This window comes from Chelonia mydas, chromosome 6 (assembly GCF_015237465.2).
Source record: "Chelonia mydas isolate rCheMyd1 chromosome 6, rCheMyd1.pri.v2, whole genome shotgun sequence".
Classification (NCBI taxonomy): domain Eukaryota; kingdom Metazoa; phylum Chordata; order Testudines; family Cheloniidae; genus Chelonia; species Chelonia mydas.
The window spans coordinates 37,511,483-37,533,772 of record NC_051246.2 but is presented as its reverse complement, the minus strand read 5'-3'; the positions used below and the strand labels follow the sequence as shown (position 1 = coordinate 37,533,772).

At 40.5% G+C, this 22,290-nt stretch overlaps 1 protein-coding gene and 1 long non-coding RNA gene across 9 annotated transcripts in view; one reads left to right on the top strand and one right to left on the bottom strand.

Annotated features, from left to right (window-relative positions):
• Positions 1-22,290, bottom strand: part of AMPD3 (adenosine monophosphate deaminase 3) — a 48,356-nt gene that overhangs the window by 6,451 nt on the left and 19,615 nt on the right. For both annotated transcript variants that reach the window (XM_037899794.2, XM_037899796.2), the window contains exons 7-11: positions 13,497-13,691; positions 13,065-13,196; positions 11,782-11,945; positions 9,905-10,031; positions 8,850-9,013 (exon numbers count right to left, since the gene is read on the bottom strand). In XM_037899794.2, the coding sequence (XP_037755722.1) occupies positions 8,850-9,013; positions 9,905-10,031; positions 11,782-11,945; positions 13,065-13,196; positions 13,497-13,691 (782 nt within the window). The remainder of the gene's footprint in view (positions 1-8,849; positions 9,014-9,904; positions 10,032-11,781; positions 11,946-13,064; positions 13,197-13,496; positions 13,692-22,290) is intronic.
• Positions 588-22,290, top strand: part of LOC122466117 — a 33,473-nt gene continuing 11,770 nt past the window's right edge. For 5 of the 7 annotated variants that reach the window (XR_006291393.1, XR_006291394.1, XR_006291391.1 and 2 more), the window contains exons 1-3: positions 588-4,720; positions 8,397-8,525; positions 9,836-9,966. This is a non-coding gene — a long non-coding RNA (uncharacterized LOC122466117). The remainder of the gene's footprint in view (positions 4,721-8,396; positions 8,526-9,835; positions 9,967-22,290) is intronic. The other 2 variants (XR_006291396.1, XR_006291395.1) reach the window with 2 other exon arrangements.

Here is a 22,290-nt window from a genome sequence, read left to right as displayed (position 1 = left end):
ATGCGTTAGATTATGATTTCTTTAAATGGCTGAGAAAAGAATTATGCTGAATAGAATAACTATTTCTGTCTGTGTATCTTTTTTGTAACTTAAGGTTTTGCCTAGACGGATTCTCTGTGTTTTGAATCTAATTACCCTGCAAGGTACCTACCATCCTGATTTTACAGAGGGGATTTCTTTACTTCTATTTACTCCTATTTCTATTAAAAGTCTTCTTGTAAGAAAACTGAATGCTTTTTCATTGTTCTCAGATCCAAGGGTTTGGGTCTGTGGTCACCTATGCAAATTGGTGAGGCTTTTTACCAAACCTTGTCCAGGATGTGGGGTGCAAGGTTTTGGGAAGTATTTGGGGGGAAAGACGTTTCCAAACAGCTCTTCCCCAGTAACCAGTATTTGTTTGGTGGTGGTAGCGGCCAATCCAAGGACAAAGGGTGGAACAGTTTGTACCTTGGGGAATTTTTGACCTAAGCTGGTAAAGATACGCTTAGGATGTTTTCATGCAGGTCCCCACATCTGTACCCTAGCGTTCAGACTGGGGGAGGAACCTTGACATGCTTAAATTACAATTACTTGTGTCTTAACCCGGTACCATTTCTTCTATAAACCATAACAAACCCTGCACAAACTGAAATTACCTGCTAATTTTTGTAGATGCTCAAAACGTGAAAAGGATTAAAAACGTACATTTTTGGATTGGCTGAGTATAAAGACGTTCTGGGATGGAATCTTAATTACAAGTCATACTCATAGAATCATTTGAGGGTATATTTCATCTTTGTTGACTTTGCATATGCTACCAGGTTATTCAAAAATATGAAATAGTTCTGCAATGGGGTACCAATGTTTGCTTCAAAGGTGTTGATTCTGTTGAGACAGGGTTAACAGGGTGCTGCTGACTCACTGAAGCAGGTGGATCATTACCGTTGCCAAGATACCAGGAAGTTTAGTGTGGCTCCCTAGAGGGAGTGGTTCTAGGATGGCAACTGAGCAGTCTTGAGGAAGGAACATTCAGTTACAGGCAAGCTAGAGTTGAACTTTCTTGTATTTTTGTTAATTACTGTAATAATTTTACAAATTTTGTTAAATATTGTAATTACTGTAATAAAAGGAAACCCCAGTCAGAGGGTTATTTTGGAATCTACATCATATATTAATTTTGTTTCAGAGTAGGTTGGGAAATATACCTAGTAACCATCTTCTAAACCATAATAAACCCCAAAGATTGGGAGGAGAGGAGACCACACACACACACACACTATTTTCTGAAAAGAAATAGTCCAGACGCAAAACAAGATGGATGAATGTAGGAGAACTAAGTGAAGTATTTCTAAATTGATAGTGGAAGGAAAGACTGTGTGTAGCAGACAGACAGCCAACAAGTAGGCAGCCAGATGTCTGATATAAGTTCAAGGAGATTTAAGAGTTTTTATTGTTTTTGTTGATTTTATGGTGTACTGAAAGAAAGAAACGTTTGGGGTTGGGAAGGGGGAATACTGTTTTGAATGTTACTCAGGAAATGCTTGGAAGAAGATAAGTTAAAATGATGCTAATGCTTTGTTTATAGCATCTGCCATGGGAGGATCCCAAAGCACTGTACAAATGATAATGAAACAAATCTCACATCACTTCTGTGAGTTAGGGAAATATTATTACACCAGTGCAGTAGATAACCTCTCTGTGCCTGTTTAAGTGACTACCTTAAGGTCCATATACATCAAAATTTGGTGTTGACAATTTCTGTCTCTTCCCTTTTAGTTATCTTCTGGAAATCACCTTTATAAGCATTCCAAACTTTAGCCTCTTCTCAGAGCTAAGGACAATGAGAGTCAATTGGCCTATCCCAACAGATGAGACACCTTGCCAGGAGAGCATTAATGAAGCTAAAGCTAAAATACACAGTTCCCAGGAAAGGAAAGCTCTTATGCTTGATAAAGATTTTTCCAACTACTGTTAATTTCTCAAACCAAAGACTCCCATAATTTTACTTATGGATGAGACTTCCATCTCTCTTGGTCTAGCTAAGGAGAACCACGGCCAGGCAACAGACAAGTGTAACTGTCCCCTTTCTGTGTGGAGTACCTAATTGTCTCGTATGCTAGATAGAAACTGTGATGCTGGCTTGCCAGGTGTCAGCTCATGCCAAGGCCCATAGCTGGAAACCATGTTGGCTTACCTGTGGGTGAGTATAGTTAAAACAGATATTAGCGTTGTAAGAATGTGTGTTTAATGTTTAGACTTTATGGAATACTTGTAGGATGCTGCACATAATAATTCTACTTATAATATCTGTATCCCATGGTGTAAAGTTATATTGAGTGTTTGCTTTGTAAACCTCTATAATTGTGTAACTCACTAAACAAGAGAAGACACGTTAATTTAGAATAAAGTGCTGGCCCTGCAGACAAGAGGGCCTTTGAAACCAAATGAGCCATTGTAAGATATCAAAAGGATATGTTGTTGTTTGCCCTCCCCACTTTTGTCAGACACCCACATTTGTTCCATCAGTTTGGACTCTGGGGAGAATAGGATAAAAATCCTTGACAAGAAGAAACTAGGTCTCTTTATGCTGTCTGGACTCTGAGGGACAAAGATTCCTAAACATAAGCAAGAGATCCCCATGCTCCTTGGCATGGGTCAGCCCTAAAGGACATACAGAGCTGCTTAATATAGAAGCTTATATTACCTTTCTAAACCAAAGACTAACTCATTTTTGTGTTTCCTGTTTTAACCTCGTAAATAATACTTTTTTTTTTTTTTTTTTAGTTAATAGATCATTAGTTTGTTACAGGAGTAGCTACAGGTGTTGTCTTTGGTTTGGAGATATGAGTATAATCAACCTGGGGTAAGTGATTGGTCCTTGGGACTGGGAATAATCTGAATATTGTTGTGATTTTTGGTGTAAAGTAACCATCTATCACATAGTCCAGCTTGCCTGGGTGGAAAGATAAACTGGCATGCCCAAGGGGACTATCTGTGACTCCATGGTAAAACTGTTACAGTGCTTTAGGAGTTCACACTTGTTATTGTGAAGGTAAAATCTAATTATAGAACATACAGCCAGTTTGGGGTTTCTGTTGTGCTTTTTGACAGTCTGCCCTGAGGTTGGCACTCATGGTCGTGAGCCACTCCAGACAGTGTGACATGAACCAAAGAAGTGGAAAAACAAAATGGAGGTTTCAATCAGTTAGGAACAGCTTGTCTGGTGACCCAAAAACCTGAAAGTTTCAGAGATCAAATGTCCAAGCTTATATATTCCACCCCAACTTAGAAACTATTGATAATGTTCGCCTGATAAGTCAGAAACACATCTCTCTGAATAATCTGTCTGGTTTCTCTAACGTCTCAAATCCTATAAGCAGCCTGGAAAGATGTTAAGTGAAAAGCATTCGATATAATTAGGGCTGTCACTTAATCGCAGTTAATGCAAGCAATTTAAAAAATAGTTGCGATTAATTGTAGTTTTAATCACACTAATAATAATAGAATACCAATTTAATTTTATTATAAATGTGTTGGATATTTTTCTACATTTTCAAATATATTGATTTCAATTACAGCACAGAATAAGTGTACAGGACTCACTTTATATTACAACAGTGCCATGTGAATGCCTGTTCCCACTTTCTTGTGACATTGTAAATAAGAAGCGGGCAGTATTATCTCCTGTAAATGTAAACAAACATGTTTGTCTTAGCAATTGGCTGAACAAGAAGTAGGACTTGCAGGCTCTAAAGTTTTACTTTTTGAGTGCACTTATGTAAAAAAAATAAATAAATTCTACATTTGTAAATTGCACTTTCACAATAAAGAGGTTGCACGACAGTACTTGTATTAGGTGAACTGAAAAATAGTATTTGTTTGTTTTTAAACAGTGTAAATATTTGTAAAAAATAGTATAAAGTGAGCACTGTAAACTTTATACTCTATGTTGCAATTGAAATCAATATATTTGAAAATGTAGAAAAAAATCCAGAAATATTTATAATAAATGTAAATGTGTATTCTATTATTGTTTAACTGTGCGATTAAAACTAATTAATCACAACTATTTTTTAATCTTGCTATTAATTGAGGTTTTTTATCATTTGACAGCCCTAGATATAACCAAAGAATGTGTGGTTCATGTTCTATATATTTAAAGATTGTAAGGGATTTTGTTTCATTTCTTTGAAAATGGTGGTTGCACCCTAGAAGTGGTAAGAACTGTATGGCACTAGAAGGAAAAAGGAATGTTGAAAGATATCTAGCCAGGGTATAATTTAGGAATATTAAGAGAAATTGCTTAAAGAGCGGGATCCCAATGAATAGTCAGGACAAACGATGAAATACAATCTATTAAATGAATTAAACCATCTGACTGAAGGAAGCATTAAAGAAATTTATTATACACTGATGCCATCTACTGTATATCAATGGAAGCATCAGAAAAATAGAGACAGCTGAGAGCCACAGGGCAACTGACCAATAGAAATCAGAGGCCCCTCTGAAGAGCCCTGAAATCAGGATACACAAAACTGAGGTCACTGTATGGGACCCCAGAGTTTTTCCAGTACAGGTGTTAAGCAGATCTCAAACTCCTCTCCCCTCCTCATTCAGGGTCACAAGACCAAAAGTTGACTGAACTCGCAAAGAAGCTGCAGAATCCCCAGTGTGATCAACATCTGGACCAGCTATGTGGAAAGGATTCTCCCTTATTCCAGGGTTAATAGGATAAGAAGTGGTGAGATTTCATTACTAAGACTGAATTTCCCTATCTGTTTTTTAACATAAATAACTGAAGATTATCTTGTTGAGGCTACACTCTTTAGTGAGACTTCAAGTAACAATACTTCAGATCAGTGGTGAGCAACCTGTGGCCTGCGGGCCACAGGTTGCTCATCAGGGTAATCTGATTGCGGGCCTCGAGACATTTTGCTGACATTGATTGCCCACAGGCACGGCCCCCCCACAGCTCCCAGTGGCCGCGCAGTTCACTATTCCAGGCCAATGGGAGCTGTGGGAAGCGGCAGGCTGCAGGGATAATGGAGCAAATAATCAAACAATTTGTAAGCACCTAGAAGATAATAAAGTGATAAGTAACAGTCAACATGCCTTTGTCAAGAACAAATCATGTCAAACCAACCTAATATTCTCCTTTGACAGGAGAACAAGACTGGTGGCTGGGGAGGAAGAGGAGAGAAGAAGTAGATGTGATATATGTTGACTTTAGTAAGCCTTTTGATACTGTCTCGCATGACTTTCTCATAGACAAATTAGGAAAAAACAGCCTAGACCAGCGGTTCTCAAAGTGTGGGTCGGACCCCAAAGTGGGTCACAACTCCCTTTAAATGGGGTCGCTAGGGCTGGCTTAGCCTTGTTTGGGTACAGGGCTGAAGCCCGAGCCCCACTACCCAGGGCCGAAGCCAAAGCCCAAGGGCTTCAGTCCTGGCAGCAGGACTTGGGCAGCAGGCCTGCATGGGGCTGAAGCCCTTGATCTTCAACTTTGGCCTGTCTCCTGACCGGAGCAGTGGGGCTCAGGCTTTGCCCCCCAACCCCTCACCCAGGGCAGTAGGACTTGCGTGGGCTCAGGCTTCGGTCCCTCCTTCTGGGGTCGTGAAGTAATTTTTATTCTCAGAAAGGAATCGCGATGCAATTAAGTTTGAGAATCCCTGACCTAGACTAACCTACTATAGACAACTAGTTGGAAACCATACTCTGAATAGTTATCAATGGCTCACAGTCAAGCTGAAAGGGCCTATCAAGTGGGATCCCACATGGATCTGTCCTGGGTCTAGTTCTATTCAATATCTTTACAAATGATTTGGATAATGGCATAGAAAATACATATATAAAGTTTGCGGACGATACCAAGCTGGGAGGGGTTTCAAGTGCTTGGAAGGACAGGATTAGAATTTGAAGTGGTCTTGACAAACTGGAGAAACAGTCTGAAATAAGGTAAAATAAGGACAAATGCAAAGCACAACACTTAGGAAGGAATAAATCAGTTGCACAAATACAAAATGGGAAATGACTACCTAGGAAGGAGTACTGCAGAAAAGGAGCAGAGGGTTATAGTGCATCACAAACTAAATGAGTCACCAATGTAACAATGTTTCAAAGAAGTGAACATCAGTTTGGGATGTATTAGCAGGAGTGCTGTAAGCAAGACACAAGAAGTAATTTTTCCACTCTACATGGCACTGATAAGGCCTCAACTGGCATACTGTGTCCAGTTCTGTGTACCACACTTTGGGAAAGATGTAGACAGGCTGGAGAGAGCACAGAGGAGAGCAACAAAAATAACTAAAGATCAAGAAAACAAGACCTACAAGGAAAGCTAGACAAATCAGATTTTTTTAAGTTTTGGGAGGAGTGAGAGGACATAACAGTCTACAAGTACGTAAAAGGTTGTTATAGCCCTTCTCTTCTATAAATTGTTCTCTTTTAACCACTGAAAACAAGACAAGAAACAAACAGGCTTAAGTTGCAGTAAGGAAGACTTAGGTTAGATATGAGGAAAAACTTCCTAACTGTCAGGGTAGTTGTTAAGCACTGGAACAAATTGCATAGGGAGGTTGTGAAATCTGTCTGTTGGAGGTTTTTAAGAACAGGTTATACAAACACCTGTCACGGATCGTCTAGATAATACTTAGCCCTGCCTCAGTGCAGGGCTCTGGACTAGATGACCTATCAAGATCACTTCCACACCTACATTCCTACAATGAGTCCATTAATGAGCATAAAATCAACTTAATTTCCTGAGCTGAACTTGGTTATTGTGTAAAAGTAAGTATCATTGTTGTATAACTTTTAAAGTAATAGAATAGCATCTTGTCAGGAAGATTCATGAGACCCAGTAGTTGGACAAGATTACATTACTGAACTGTTTAACCAAACATAAGTACAAAACTTAAACAAAAATTAACTGACCATGTGCACCATTTATGGGAGTTATGGACTAACTACCATAACCGGTTCTTCAGGGAATATCAACAAAGGGAAATTGCCTAATCTTATTAATGATGAACAAAATGGTATTGTCCTCGGTATATAACAGAGGGTACTATAAACTGGCAATGCATTAAACTGTATAGGGAAATTCCATTTAGCACAACTTGTAATTTGGGGTCAGTGACACCGCATCCTATTTGAGGCATATGTTAAGAACAATTGTGTTTAGTGTATATTTCTTCTATGGTATCTTTACCAATATTGGATCCTGACACTGCAATACTTGATAACCTTCTGTACAGACAGTAGCCAATTTATCTGGAAGAAAACCTCAAGAAATGCCTAGATTTTCCTCAGCTACTGGTGTATCACTCAGCAGCACAAACCTGGAGGGTACCACATACGGCTTGTTGTTCCATTAAGGGATATCAATATATATGTAAACATGGTGTTTTTGACATCGTGAGTACTGTGTGTGCCCACAACAGTTTGAATCAGTACAATGAGACAAAAGCTAACCATTCCTGTCTCCTGCCCTCTCAAGTTTACCAAATGGTGACAATTAGCAGACCTACAATATGGAGGGACACTACTGTTTAGTAACCAGCTATAAAAATTATATATAAAAACCTTACTAGTAATGTTACTACTCCAAAATTCTGTCTTACTCTTCCTGTGCATAACAATGTGTCACACTATACTAATGCTATTCCAGTTTCAGGAGTAATAGTTTTAACTATATTATACATTGCAACTTAGCAGTTTGCTAAAACAGTATAAAGCTTACATAAATGCTCTTACCTCTGCTTCATGTATCAATTTGACAAAGGAGCCCCCCTGACTTCAGTGTGCCCTATGGGGGGACCGTTAGCCAACACATACATGTTAAATGTAACATACACTACACTAATAAGTATGCACACAGTGTAATATACTGTGTGTAAATGGATGTTAAGAAGCTGTTAACTGAATGGATTACGCTCTTCCCACAATCCTGTTCACCCACGTCATGTATTCCACAACACTCTGCAATGCTGAAGTCAGCTATGGAATTAGAAAACAGGAAATCTGTCAAAGCCAAAATACATGAATGGTGTGTCCTAGCATTGGTTGGGATGCACCTCTATGGTATCCAAAACTGAGATAAGGAACGGTACAGAACAAGTTAAGGAACTGGAGGGTGGGATCTTTGGTCATGTATAAAGTGTTTATTAACTGTTAAGCAGCCACAATACATATAGAGCTAGTTTTGGAGGTGTATCCTCAAAGTACACGAATTTGGTTAGTTGGTCCTTTTACTACACTTGTGGTTCATTCAGAATATTTAATCAATTGGCTACATATTAATCAACAATTAGGGTTTCCTGTATCTTTGATAAAGGGCTGTTTAGTCAAAATTTCAATGTTTTTATTTTAATACAATACAGTATCTCTGAAATACTTGGTGGTAATAATTTACAATACAGGTAGAGTGGAAAATACACAGAGAACCATACTACAGAACAAGAAAAATACTGACAAACTTATGGTACTGCTCCACAGAGAAGCTGTCTGGAGCACCCTAAACTCAGAAATACACCCGGAATAAAGGCAAGGTGAGCCACAGAGAGCCAACTGTGTTTTTAAATATAGATTTTTCAGTTGAAACAAATACTTACATTTTTTGTTGGCAGAGGTAAGTGTGAGTGCCATAATTTAAGTTATAGTATTTATCTGTCACCTAACAATCCCAGACACAATCCTAAATATTTTATTTGGACTTCAAAACTGGACCTAAAAATGTTCTTAGTTTTAAAATAACAAAATCAAAACTGGGCATAAAATTTAGACTGTGTCCAAGACTATTATTTTAATCTTCTCTACCCCATCTTTCCACCAAAGGTAAACATAGAATGGTATGGAGGAAAATTACTACTTACTTTCTAAGGTTGTTGAGCACCATGATGTTGGCGTACATGTAATACAAATAATAACTATATGGAGGATTCTTTTCACTGGTCCAGATGTCAGGGTTAGGACTTCTGTTAGAGAACATGTGGTCGGTATGTTTAGACTCATCATCAACACTGTCAAAGCCAGTCACCTATGAAAAGGGATTCATAGGAACTTTTTTTTTTTTTGATAAGCAAGTTTCAGAACTATCAACTCTAGTTTTATTAGAATATTAAAATAGCCACCTCCACCTGTAAGTACTTGCCCTCCTTCAGTCAGCAATCCAGCAACTCTGCTATTCTAGAGCATTGTTCCAAGATGCACAGGATGCAGAAGGCAGTTCTTCTGTGCTGTGTGTCATAACAACTGAAGCAGCAATTCTACTCCATGGCTAGAACATTTGCTGGAAATTTTGGAATTGATCAGCTGCAGCTTTCAAAATTAAACTAATGTAATTATACAGCTTTACATAATCCAAATTGGTATTAACATTTTGCGCGTATTTTATTAAAGCTGAATCATCGATTTAGTAGTCCTTTCTCAACATGAAGGCAACTAGCTGGACAAATTAAGAGCATGAGGTGATATGGACATATTAACAAGCACAATTAGTATTTTTCTTTGATTTTTTGATGGACCACTATGGAGGTCTTTATTGTTTAAGGAAGTGAGTCCCCCCCCCCCTCCCCCCCAAAGAACTTTTAATTCTGTAGGGAGCCAGCAAAAGGGGCTTTTGCGGTGCTTACCAGAGCTTGTTCTTGTTCTCTGCACTAGCATGAATGTAGATTCGCTACTCTCTTCTACAGGTAGGACTATTGGAAGGAGCCCTGTGCTGCTTCCAGGTTAAATAAATGGTGGTTGCTTGTCAATATGTTCTTACCCAGGCATATGAGTGTTTAAAAAACATTAACAGCCTTCACAGGAGGGTTTTTAATAATAATGTCTGTGGCTTTCACAATCTCCCCTGATACAGAAACTAAAAATCTAATTGTGAAGAGAGGATCCATTTCGAGTAAGACACAGAAAAGCCATACATACTTACATATTTGAGGAAGAGGTGCAGCTCCCTGTGATCTGTGGGATTGACGGTTGCCTCAAACAGAGGTAAGAAGATGTTCTCTAACATTTTCCCAAAACTAGCCAGAAGATTTTTTGACCTAAATATGTCACTGAAAGAAGCAGATATACAATTGTAACTACTTTTCATTAGTCAGCCAACTTTTTTCCTCCCTGACATACTCAGAAAACATTTTAGGGTCAGATTCAGATCTCCAAAGCATTTATCACATGGTTGGTGCTACACAAATATATATTTTGGGACCAGGGTAATGTTCCCTCTAGTTTTTGACAGGCTGTGTGCGCAAAAAATTTCTTCTGTGCAAATTTTTGTGCGTGTGGTGTTTTGCCGTGTGCACGGGGTTTAGGATCTGTGTGCGCACGCACACGCGCACAGCTTAGAGGGAACAGTGGACCAGGGCTGTCTTTTTTTCCTTCTTTGTTGTGTGTCTGTACAGCACCTAACACAATGGGGTCCTAGATGCTACTGCATTAGAAATAATAAATACACGTGTCAATAATAATAATAATAAATATCAGAGGGGTAGCCATGTTAGTCTGTATCCACAAAAACAATGAGGAGTCTGGTGGCACCTTAAAGACTAACAGATTTATTTGGGCATAAGCTTTTTTGGGTAAAAAGCCCACTTCTTCAGATGCATGGAGTGAAAATTACAGATGCAGGCATAAATATACTGACACATGAAGAGAAGGGAGTTACCTTACAAGCTGTGAACCAAACTCCCTTCTCTTCATGTGTCAGTATATTTATGCCTGCATCTGTAATTTTCACTCCATGCATCTGAAGAAGTGGGCTTTTTACCCAAAAAAGCTTATGCCCAAATAAATCTGTTAGTCTTTAAGGTGCCACCAGACTCCTTGTTGTTTTAATAATAATAAAAATAAAAAATGTTACTGCCATGTATCAATCCTGAGAAATGTCTCAATTGTGAGAGCAAGTAACCCATTTCCTTAAAGGAATCCAGGCACTGAAAGTGGAAAGGAGAGGTAATTGTGTGATTCAGTTTTCCAAATGAAGCTATTGCAAAGAAAAGTAAAACGCTCTGTCTCTTTGCAATACTGAAGTTTCTCTTTTGATAGTCCCAGTTTGCATGACTAATGCAATGGTCATCCCCTGATTTAGAATGTTGTGCAGGAAAGTTAAAGGAGAAGAACTCTCTCCCCAATGAGCAATAGGCCCAGGGGTAGCTGTGCTATGCTGACAACTCCTCATATTATTTTTCCAGCTGTCTAAATTCAAAACATGCACTTCAGCCACCATCTACTATGACAAATATCCATGGCAGAACTCATTAGTTACAGCATACATCATTTAGTATAGTAGTCCCTAAGGATGCTGAAAACTGATACTGATTTAATTTTGTAATTTATAGTTTTAGTTGAAGTACCATGTTAATTGAATCGATTAGTCATGATCTTGCAGAAAACTCTCTGCCACTAAAAGTTTGGAAAGCATTTCCCCCTCCTTATGCAGCATTTCTGGAATCAGATTCTGACTGTTTCAGCAATCAAAACTGTACGTGACATTTTGACCTGCTTTTGACAAATGTTTTTTTCAACATTAAAAAAAATGTAATTTGAGTTAAATGCTTACAAATATTTTTGGAGGAAGTCACTAGTTTTGAAAAGCTTGAAGCAGAATAAACTTTTAGTCCCACAAAGGAAGCCTGCAGCATTGAGTTAGCCATGCACTTAGCCATCAGGAAAATTCTCAGACTCTTTTTTAAATAAAAATAAGTACAGGACAGTTGGTAAAGCAGCTAAGGGGATATTAGAGGAGAAAATGTATCCTTTTGCAAGATTTTAATCTGTTCTCATTACCAATAACTCCTGCTTACTTACTAAATTCTGGGAACCTGAATCACCCAGCGTATGTTGGGTGAATAAACCTTGTGTTCAATGAACCATGTTGCCAAATTCTGCCATTCATCTGGAGACCGCCCATAAATGGATAACCGAGGTTCCATATACTGGTATTTATTTTCTTCTAGTTCACGAGCTACTTCCTATTGGAGAACAACTCATTAATGTTTGCTTATGTAAGGACACAACGTATCATGCACATTTAGTGTTTTTGTCTACCACACTTTTTTTCCCTCAGACCTGCTTTACAATGGAATGCAGCTGAACAGAGTCTGGCAACTGTTAAACATAAAAGGAATCTTTTGTCATTCCTGCTAAACTATCCCATTTAGAATCCAGGAAGGGCTGTCATTTAGTGGCTAACTTTGAAATCTTTAAAACAGCATGGAATTAAATGCAACCTTTGGCTTCAGAGGGCCTACCCTGTGCCTTGTGGAGTCACTTACACCACTATATACTACATGTAATCAGAATGATAGCATTTTGCACTACCTTTACACTGTTGTAAATGACTACACAGTGTACAGGACAGTGGAGAATCAGGCCCAGAATCTGTATGTCAATTGCCTCCTAAAAAAGTTATGCCATTAGTTGTAGTCGAACAACTGTGTAGGTGTGGAAGGAAACTGAGTAATGCATATGCAGGAGGCCTCTCCTCCACACTATTTTGTTGCAAGAGTACGTTTGCAGCAATTGTGTATGTATACCATTCCTAGCTCCCCAGTCTTTAATTTCTAGTGCTGAGGGCTCCCTATCATGTTCTGGGCCACAATGTTCTACCACTGGTTGCTTCCCATTAATTTGTAACTGCACAAGACTGAGGAGGCTTGGAACAGCCCAGGCTCCCCTGCAAGTCGGAGCATGTACAATTATACAGGAAACAGCAGGCAGTGATTGGCTCAGCAGAGGTCTCAGTCTGGTAACTTGGTACAGCAGCCTGAAGCCTTTGGGAATCTCCAAACCATTGTACATACTGTAAATTACTTCTACAAGATACTGTGCCAGTACAGCTAGAGAGATACAAATAAGGGGCATCACTTACTATGGGGCAAGGTAGGCAATCCTCATCCCCACAACTCTTCATAGGCATATATGCTCCCTTATGTCGTTCTCTCTCTCTCTCTCACTCTCACACACACACACACACACACACACACTCACGTTGCAGGATATGTAATCACCATTTCTATATGCTTACACAACTTCCTCTCTCCCTTCCAGAATTTTTCTGATAGGATATCCCTGGTACAAGTCTTATTTACCTTGACCATACGAGCAAAGTATTCACCACCAAGGTAGTTCTCAGTTTTCAGGTACAAGTCCCTTAGCTCACTGGCACCAACTGGATTGTACTTGGAGTTAAATTTATCAAACCGATGAAATGTTTGGCGACCCTGGAGGAAAAAAACATCTCAGTAGAGGTATCCAGATAGCAGTGGTTAAGAACTACCTAACCGTTTTCTACTAAGATTGTTTTCTAACCACAAAACTGTTAGGAAAGAAACAGCCTACGAAAATCCTTGTTTACAACATACTGACAAATAATTTAAGCACTGTTTTTTTGGGTATCTATTTTTTTAAATATCATTCAACAGATGCAGCAAAAAACTCTTTCCCTTCCCTTCTCCCCAAGCAGTTTGCACTAACAGAGAGCTGGTTATTCTCTATTTTATTTGTTGAGGGAATAGACTTACAGCATGGACATCTAAAGAGTCTACAGTGAGGTCATAAGGATCCATGTGAAGGCTCTCAAACACTTGTTTTAAAGTCATCTTCTTGCCTTCTTTCTCTGCAACAATCCGATTTGACTCTGTTTTGTAAGTGCGCTTAATAAACTTCAGCAAATGTTTCTGATTCATGCAGGCAGCAGCATGGATATGAGTATCAACCTGAAATAAAAAACAATTACTCTTGTTTAGCAGACAGTACATGGCCTTTGTCTATCCAAGTACCTCTGTGTCATACAGAATTATAAAAATGTTACACAATATTTCTCTTTAGGAATCAGATGGCATGGGATATTACATCCCTCAAAATATTTCAGCTCCTGGGTCCCAAGGGGCGAGGGAGAGGGGGGAAGGGTTACATTAAATTTACATAGTGCTCAGTGAGTGTTTTTTTTTAAGGATATTCTGTTTTTCCACAGTTTTAAACTAGAACATAAAAACCATTGATAGATTAAACTAAAGAGAGCTAATAAAAAACCTGGAACTCTTAGGACAACATCCTGCCCTGCATCCCCAATGGAGAAGAAGTTAAGTAAGAGGGTTGTACATAGATGATCTCTTTCCAGGACTAAACATAATCCTTCCCCTCACGCCGCAAAGTGGGAGCATTGCTGCTCCACAGGCATTCTGTGCAGTCTCCAGCATACTGCAGCCAGTACAGTACTGTAATCCTTCACTGTGGTGTGTAGAATAGCTGCTGGATCTGTGTAGTTGCACATGTCCTCTTTCCTCATCTGTTCTGCTCCTGCACCATCCCAGACTCTGTTGTGTGCTTCACTTGTGCGATCTCTTCCTTCCATGCAGTGGAATGACAGTTCTACTGTTGTCAAGGATCTTCACAGTCTCAGCAGATCTTGGTATGAGATAGGATTTGACCCGTAACTGACATTAAGAAAATGGCTTCACCTTTTGAAGAAGACCCATTTTGTAGTTTATATACCACCATGTTGTTGGATCCATTTATGAATCACTGACATGTTTGAGCAGACTGCTAAGGTAACTTCTCCCCTTGTATCCGTGGACAGGAATTGGCTACAGTCTCCTCTGAAAGAGCAAGTGATGCTAGTGCTGATATAAGTACTTCAAAGAGGTGCAGTAGTAGTGGGCTCGGAGCTCTATTGAACCCACCAGCAGAGCTGCACCTCATTAACAAAGTGGCAGAGTTGCTGTTCCAGAGTTGCACTTGGTGTGAACCTGCATGAGAAATTCTGGTTGATTCAATCCAAATTTCCCCTGGTGGCTTGTGAGGAGGTGTCAATCCCACACCAGCCCAGCTGGGGTGAAGGTGGTGTGGAAGGGGTCAATTAACCCTACAGGCTGCAGCTGGGGGGAGAGTCAGGCTTGGCTGATAAGCACTAATTGAAGATGAAGCCCAGCTGGTCAGGAGCAGGCTGGGCTTTTATAAAGCCATGAGAGGAAGTGCAGAAGGGGGTTGTAGAGAGAGAATCCAGTTGTCCTCTAGGCACAGGGAGGTGAGTAGGAAGAAATCCAAGGAGGAGCAAAAGCTATGGGATCCTGTCTGCGATAGAAGAGGTTTACCCAGAGGTATTGTGGGAATGAAAGCCTGTGGGAGATAAACATACCTAGCTGCTACCTCTTCCATCAGCATAGGTAATGTCTGCCCTGGAGCACAATAGTGGCTCAGCAGCTGAGCTACTGTAGCATTTTAAGTGTAGAGCTGTGTAGTGTCTATGCATATACTCTGACAGGCATAATGATGTAAGTAACAAAGCTATTTTTACTGCTTTAATACAGTGCTGTGTGTTTGTGCATTTAGCTGTGTATTCTAGACCTCTCTGAATAGAACTAACTTTCTGCTGTATGTTGCATCACCTCAGGTACTCACATGAAGTAACCACCTAGTTGAATAGTGATCAGTACATGGCACACTTAAGGCCAACTGCCATCCAGCTTCTTTAATTGCCCTATTATTTTCTGGCACATCCATTTGCACACGAACACCCCCCCCCCATCTCCATGCACAAGCTGATTGTTTGTTTATGCAAATACAACATCTGTACGTGCAGACTGCCTGTGGGCAGGCCAGACTGGTGTATGTATGTGTGCACCATGGCTCATGCTGGAAGGCTTGCAGAAGAGATGTATTGTAATGGGAGCCCTGCTGCGGTTCACTCATCCCTAGGGCATCCCCTTGGGGCTAGGTCTGGGGAACAGCTATCATGCTGTATAGTGTCCCCTTCTGTTGCTCACTTGCCCTGCAGGCCCTCTTGCTCTCCAGGATTCTCTGTGATTCAGCCCTCCAGCTAGGCTGCTATATAGTCGCCCCCTCCATCCTGCTTCTGGGGTATCAAAGTCCCTCTGGACCAGCTATCTGCCTCGTATCTCTAACGATCCTATGCCACTTCCCACCTGCTACTTCAGGTTCGAGCCCAGGGACCTACAATCAGCAGGCAAGGTCTACACAGTCTCAACCTTTGCTGCTCTTTCTGTGGGAAGCACTGCCTACATCAAGAGTCAGGTCAGCATAGCTATTTCTCTCAGGGACACAAGGTCATAGTGTAGACTAGCCCTTACAGATGCTCAGGGTGTTGAAAGATTTTGATTCTAGACATAGGCATCATGTTCACTGTCAACAGTCTCCTGACCAATGAAATACTAGAGACTAGTTGGTTTGGCTGATTCGCTGAGCGCCTCAGGTACAGTTAATAGATACAGTATGTGACCTAACTTCTAGGGAAAACAGTTATTAAACATAAAATCCAAGCTTTAGTAAACCTGAGTAGAATGCAACTCCCAGATGCTGTAGAACCAGAGGAGACTCCACCTCTTGTAATTCATAAACCTTGTAGACCACCATTCCCTCCTTTTCAACCCAAAATGAACACACCTTTGAAGGAAAAGATTGGAAGCTTATTTACTTGCTGTCAAAGATCAAGGGACCGATCAGCAACTGCAGCTTCTTTAAAGTCACTCTACTCATGAAACAATTTCTTTTCCGCTCTCAACAATACAGGGGTGATTCAAGAGGATCATGTAATATCTCTAAAGCGTTCTCATTACTCTGCCACAGATTCCACCATATCTGAGCTAAGATCAGGAAGCTTATTCCCAAGGAAACATGACTCCACTCATTTTCTAAATGTATTAATTACCCAGTGGTGTGATATCTTTCCTGGCACCTCTGTCACTCTTTCTGCCAGAGTACTCCAGATTCTCTGGCTACCTCCCTGAAATATACCCAATAAATTTTTACCTCCATGAGTGTGGCAAACTGACAACAACAAAAATTATTTGACGAGTATAACGCGGTACTGAGCTTCTGGAATGTACTTAGAAAAGTGATCTGTATGCTGTACTGCATAACTTATTAGCACACATTTATGCACACTCACCATTCAAACTCTGAAGATGAAAATCAACTTGGATAAACCAGCTAAAAATAGAAACCTGAGTATGTATCTGTGTCATCCTATATGATTTTGACTGGAGTTGTGCAAGAGTTTGTCTTTGAATGCAGCATAAAAAATTGTTTTGTAGTGCTGTGTGATCAACCCATCCCTCCCCCCCTCCACAAATTTGTCTTTATTTAAAATTTCTTCAAATGGCTATTTTTAACATAAGCCTATGAAAATGTAACTGTATACATTACTTTTCCATTATGAAAAGCATTTTTGGTCAAAAACGGGAGCCCATTTTCACTCAAATAGTGGTCTGTGTATGTATACAAAAAATTTTTTTGACTTCTTGATACAGTGCCCAAAGTGTGCTAAGGGTTCTATAGAGAGATCTAACAAGTCCCTGCCCCAAAGACCTTTTACATTCTACCTTAATTACATCACATACAGACAACAGAGAGAGGGAGAGATCCAATATAAGAGTGAGGCTTTTTCTTCTGATATGTCTTCCAGCCTTTCCCATTTGACCCTTTTGGGATCTGTTTCTTGTCATTTGCTCTGTCTCCAGACCTTGTCTCATGTCTCCTTTGATATCTCCTAAACCTTTTCCTTTTGGTGAAGAGAGTCAGAAAACACTGAAATATGCCCAGTGGAAAGTTTCTTCCATGAGAAGGAGCATGTAGCCCATGGTCGTCTTAATCTCACTACTTTAGTCAAATAAACCACTAACCCTAATGATTTATGGAAGCTTCTGTTTGAACATGGACTATGCCTCCTGTGAACTAAAAGGTCTCAACCAACGAAACCCACTTCCAGCCCAAATGTTTCCTTTAACCTTTCAATTCCAGTGTGCCACTGATCAAAGAACTGCAGCACTCCTATTGCCTTGCAGCCCTTCCTCTCAGAGAGCTGACTACTGAATTTGCAGTGACGGTTTTCCCTATAGCCCACCTCTCCTCCTCTTGTCACAGGACTGCCTCCAAACCCTTTTGACAACTCTCTGCCAGTGGAGCAGGGAGAATAAAATAGTAGCTCCTCCCACCAACCAGACTGGATAGCTGCAGTTGTATATCCTCTTCATCCTCCATGTGTCCCCACGCATACCACATCCTGCTGCTCCCCTCACACCTAAATTCCTATGTCCACTTCCCTCATTCCACCTCCCATCGCTCCTCTTCCCTCCCACCTTTACCCTGGCCTCAGCAAACCATGTTACTCAGCTGACACGCCACACACCCAGTCCCCCTCACTAGCCTGCCATCTTCCACTGATTTCCAGCCTACTCTCCCCACTCCTGAATTTTCAAAAAGTTACAAATGAAGGGATTAACTGTTTCTCTTCCTAATAAGTTTTTTCCTACACTGTTTGGCTTGAGTCTGTCGCAAAACCTTCTAAGTCATTAATAAAAGCAGTGTGTGAGATGGGGTAGTCTGCCCCCTTAAAGGTAGTAGAGCCTAGTGGTCAGCCCACCCCATCATGTGATATTGCTCTTTAAGATTTTGAAAGGTATGATATATGTACACACAAGGATGTAGAAGATAAGGACAGAGGAAGCAACTCTGGGAATAAGTGATGCTTGGGTAGAAATCCCATCACTGTGTCTTTAAGGGCCCGGAGCCAGGAGCCTTGCTGAGAGGATGAGGCAGATTCCCCTCTCACCAAACCAACTGGGAATGAGCTGGCGAAGGGGACCAGCATAAATGTTGCCTCCTCCCTCATAGCGGTAGAGACCAGTGGGAGAGGGCTTTTTCTGTCAAACAAGCCCTCTGAGCCTGAGGACTAACAGGAGGGAAGGGATACCTAAGAAGAAGCTGGCTAAGGCCCTACTAGTGACTAAATTACAATCCTGCTCCAAGGAGGAGAGCTGAGGACTCCTGGGTTAAGGAGAGAGTTAATGTCTGCCTGAATTACCCAGCTCTCTGAGGAGGGCTGGGGTTGCTGCCTTAAGGAGAGACAGTGACTGTTTAACTGAAGTATACCCTCTTCCAGGAAGAGAGCAGGGAACTCCTGTTTTGAAAGAGAGAGAGAGAACTGACCACAACTCCTACATGGACCCAGAGTGGGGCAACTAACACAGTGAGTTATACTTGGTAGAAAGACTTTAAAGAAAAAATCCCAGACCCCACACAAGGGGTACATGTCTTAAACCAGTTTAGTCTGGGTAACTGAGTGAAAGAACATGAGGGGGCCAGGTGTGCAATGATACTATGGGACTATGCTGGAGCCTGCACCCCATGACAAAGTTTATACAGATATATATATATATATATATAAAAACAACATTGTCACTGAGTTAAGTTGACGCTGAACAGTTGATAAATATAGTCACAGGTGTCTTGAGCAGCCTATTGATGGTGATATGTCTTTCCAATACTTAAGCCAGTGAAACCGTCAGCTGTAAACTACTTGGCTTTCTGGATACATACACTTTCTCTTGTAAACACTACTACCCTTCCTAGTAAGAGCTTCCTACTACTTCCTGTGAAGCCAATGGGACATCTAACATTAACTTCACCTAAAGCAGACCTTAGGATAGGATCCCACAAGCTGATAGTATCCACAACTCCCACTGAGGCCAATGAGAGATGAGGATGGCCAGCACTTTTTAGGATTGGGTCCATATTCACCAACTGTCTAATACAACAGGAAATGTGCAGTGTAAATAGATAAACAGAAGAATGCCACACCAGGCTCAAAAAACATAGTATATGGGAATTGCAATCCACAGGGGATTATAGAATTAAATAGAACCTGGTTTATATGGCTTAGTCCATTAACCCTCTTAACTGTGCTACAGCCTTATAACTGCTAAATAAGAAACTGGCAGCTGTGGAGACTTAAGAACTCAAGCAGAAGCAGCAGTGCGAGCTCCCCTTCTCCCCAAACCCACTGCTGTGCACCAACCCTAATTTGGAAAGTCTACTTCTATGGGCTGCTTCAGTTTCTGTATCAACTCCGTCCTTGGATTTTCTGCTGAGATGGCCAAAAGAGGAATCACAGATGAGCAATACGTAGTACTGGTGTTGGCTGTCTTAGTTTTAGTGATGTGTATACAGATAAGCTGGGAGCTGTAAAAACCTCACCAACTTCTGGTCGCTGCTAACCTTTGACACAATCAAACTAGCAATCTAGATATGAATGTCTCCATATCCCTTTACTAGTTCCCATAACCATTCGCTTTGTCTTCCCTATGTCTTCCTTCAGAGGGCTGCAGCAGGTTGCAGAATCACCCCTAGAGTCTCAAATTCAAATGGTGTTTTAATATCATCCACATAATGGAAAAATCTCAGCTTAAATGAGGCCAGTGCTAGAATATTAGGCTTCTGGGACGTAAGGTCTGAGGTGCATTAGCAAAGCACGTAATAGGATTTGTTTAACATTGTTAAAGCTATACTTTTTTCCCTACCCACTAGTATTCGTGTCTCCCTCCAGGAGTATCAAGTTGATATACAAACTTTAGAATGAAAAAGACGTTCTTTAAGATTGGTAACTAATAGCAATATTGTTCATAATTAACAACTTGGTTGGACTTGCTTACATTATGTAACCCCAGGACTGGAAGACTTAAGAGGAATGAAGTGCTCCCTCTGTTACTAAGGGAAAAAGCCAGCTGTGGCTAGCTTCATTAACACAAGTTACAATGTTGTTTACCCTTAATTCCACCTACTGAGTTTTGCTGCTTTGGTTGGGATTTATTCACATGAGTAAATATGAGACTATTAACATTACTAGTCTAGTGGATAGGGAGGAAGCTGTAGATGTGATATCTTGATTTTAGTCCCACATGACATTCTCACAGGCAAATTAGGGAAATGTGGTCTAGATGAAACTTCTATAAGGTGAGTGCATAATTGGTTGACAATTGCTCTTTTAATACGGTCTTTCAATTGCTCACTGTCAAACTGGAAGGATATATCAGGTGGGGTCTTGCAGAGGTATGTCCTGTATTTGGTACTAGTCAATATTTTCATTGATGACTTGGCTAATGCAGTGGAGAGTCCACTTATAAAATTTGAGGATGACTCCTGAGCATATATACTGAACTTGAAAGATTATACTCTATTGCTTAGCACAGATCTGTAACACTTTCTTACTGTTTGGCAGTAAACAGTTGACTCTATAAATACATCTAGGCTGTCTAAAAATACAACTGGCAATCTTTTTGAATTTAAAGGAGGGGATTTCCTCGCCTTGGACAGAAATCATCCCTATTTCTGTTTACTGATGATCCCTTGTTCAAACGTACTTGTGAACAGCACATTTATCTTTGAAATGCACCTAATTACATGAAGTGGCAGATACGCTTTGCTAGAGGCATAGTTCCTCAGTCATTCATTTAAGTGAATTCAACTGTAAGTCCCAAACCACCTCTCTGCATTTCAATATGCTTTCCTTTCTTGTACACCTTGACTACGCTAGCCACATTTGGACTTCAGTAGAACAGTATGAAATGAACATATTATGAAACTGGAGCAATGTTACTGCTATCTCCTTTTTTTTTCCAGGCTGGCTCATTTTCTTCTGCCATTAGCAGTCCTACACAGTAATGGGGTGTGTGCAATCTGTCAGCCGAGAAGATAAGAACTAGATCTGGACTTGCAAAGGGAGGGATTGGTGAAATGGTCTGTTCCAAACAGATAAATTCAGTTTATTCCAAGCATTAAATTTGTTCCTAAACTGTTAGAATTTTTCAGATTATCTATAATCCATTCATGTCTTATGGCAGAACCAAAGTAGGACCTGGGGGAAAATGCTAAGCTAAACTGTTATGAACCTAACTCCTAGTGACTTAACATGGAGTTAGACCAGTGAACAGATCTCACAGCATTTAGGAAACCACAGCAAAAAGATAACAAGTATCGTTAGCTAGTACGACAATGAAACCTGTTTTTACTATCTTTCAGTTTAAGTGTATATTCAGTAGCTGCACTGAAGTAACCTCTTGCAGTATTTTTATGGCCAAATCCTGTACATGGATGTGCCCATATAGCTTCTGTTTAATTTATTAGATAATACCCTCCAGGTCACATTATGACAAGACTCCCATTAAAATCCATGAGATCAATATGCACATCTGAGGACACAGGGCACAATCCTTGGCCCCAGTTCTGGCTGCTTTGCGCTCCTGAGGTTGTGTCAAGCAGCTGGGAAGGTGTCCTAAAGGAGCAGCCAAGGATTCCCTCTGACACAGGGGAATTCTCCGGAGGGAAAAGCCAGCTGGGCTAGGGCATTGAACCAATCCTGCCCACACAGGGCTATGTTAGGGGCAGAGAGTACTGTGGAGGAAATGTGCCATGAGCAGGAGGGACCGGGGCAAAGTGCACATGACTCCATCAGATTATTAGCTGCCCTAAGTTACACCAAGAGCTGTTTCAGCTTCTGGTTAGCCCAGGATCAGGACAGTG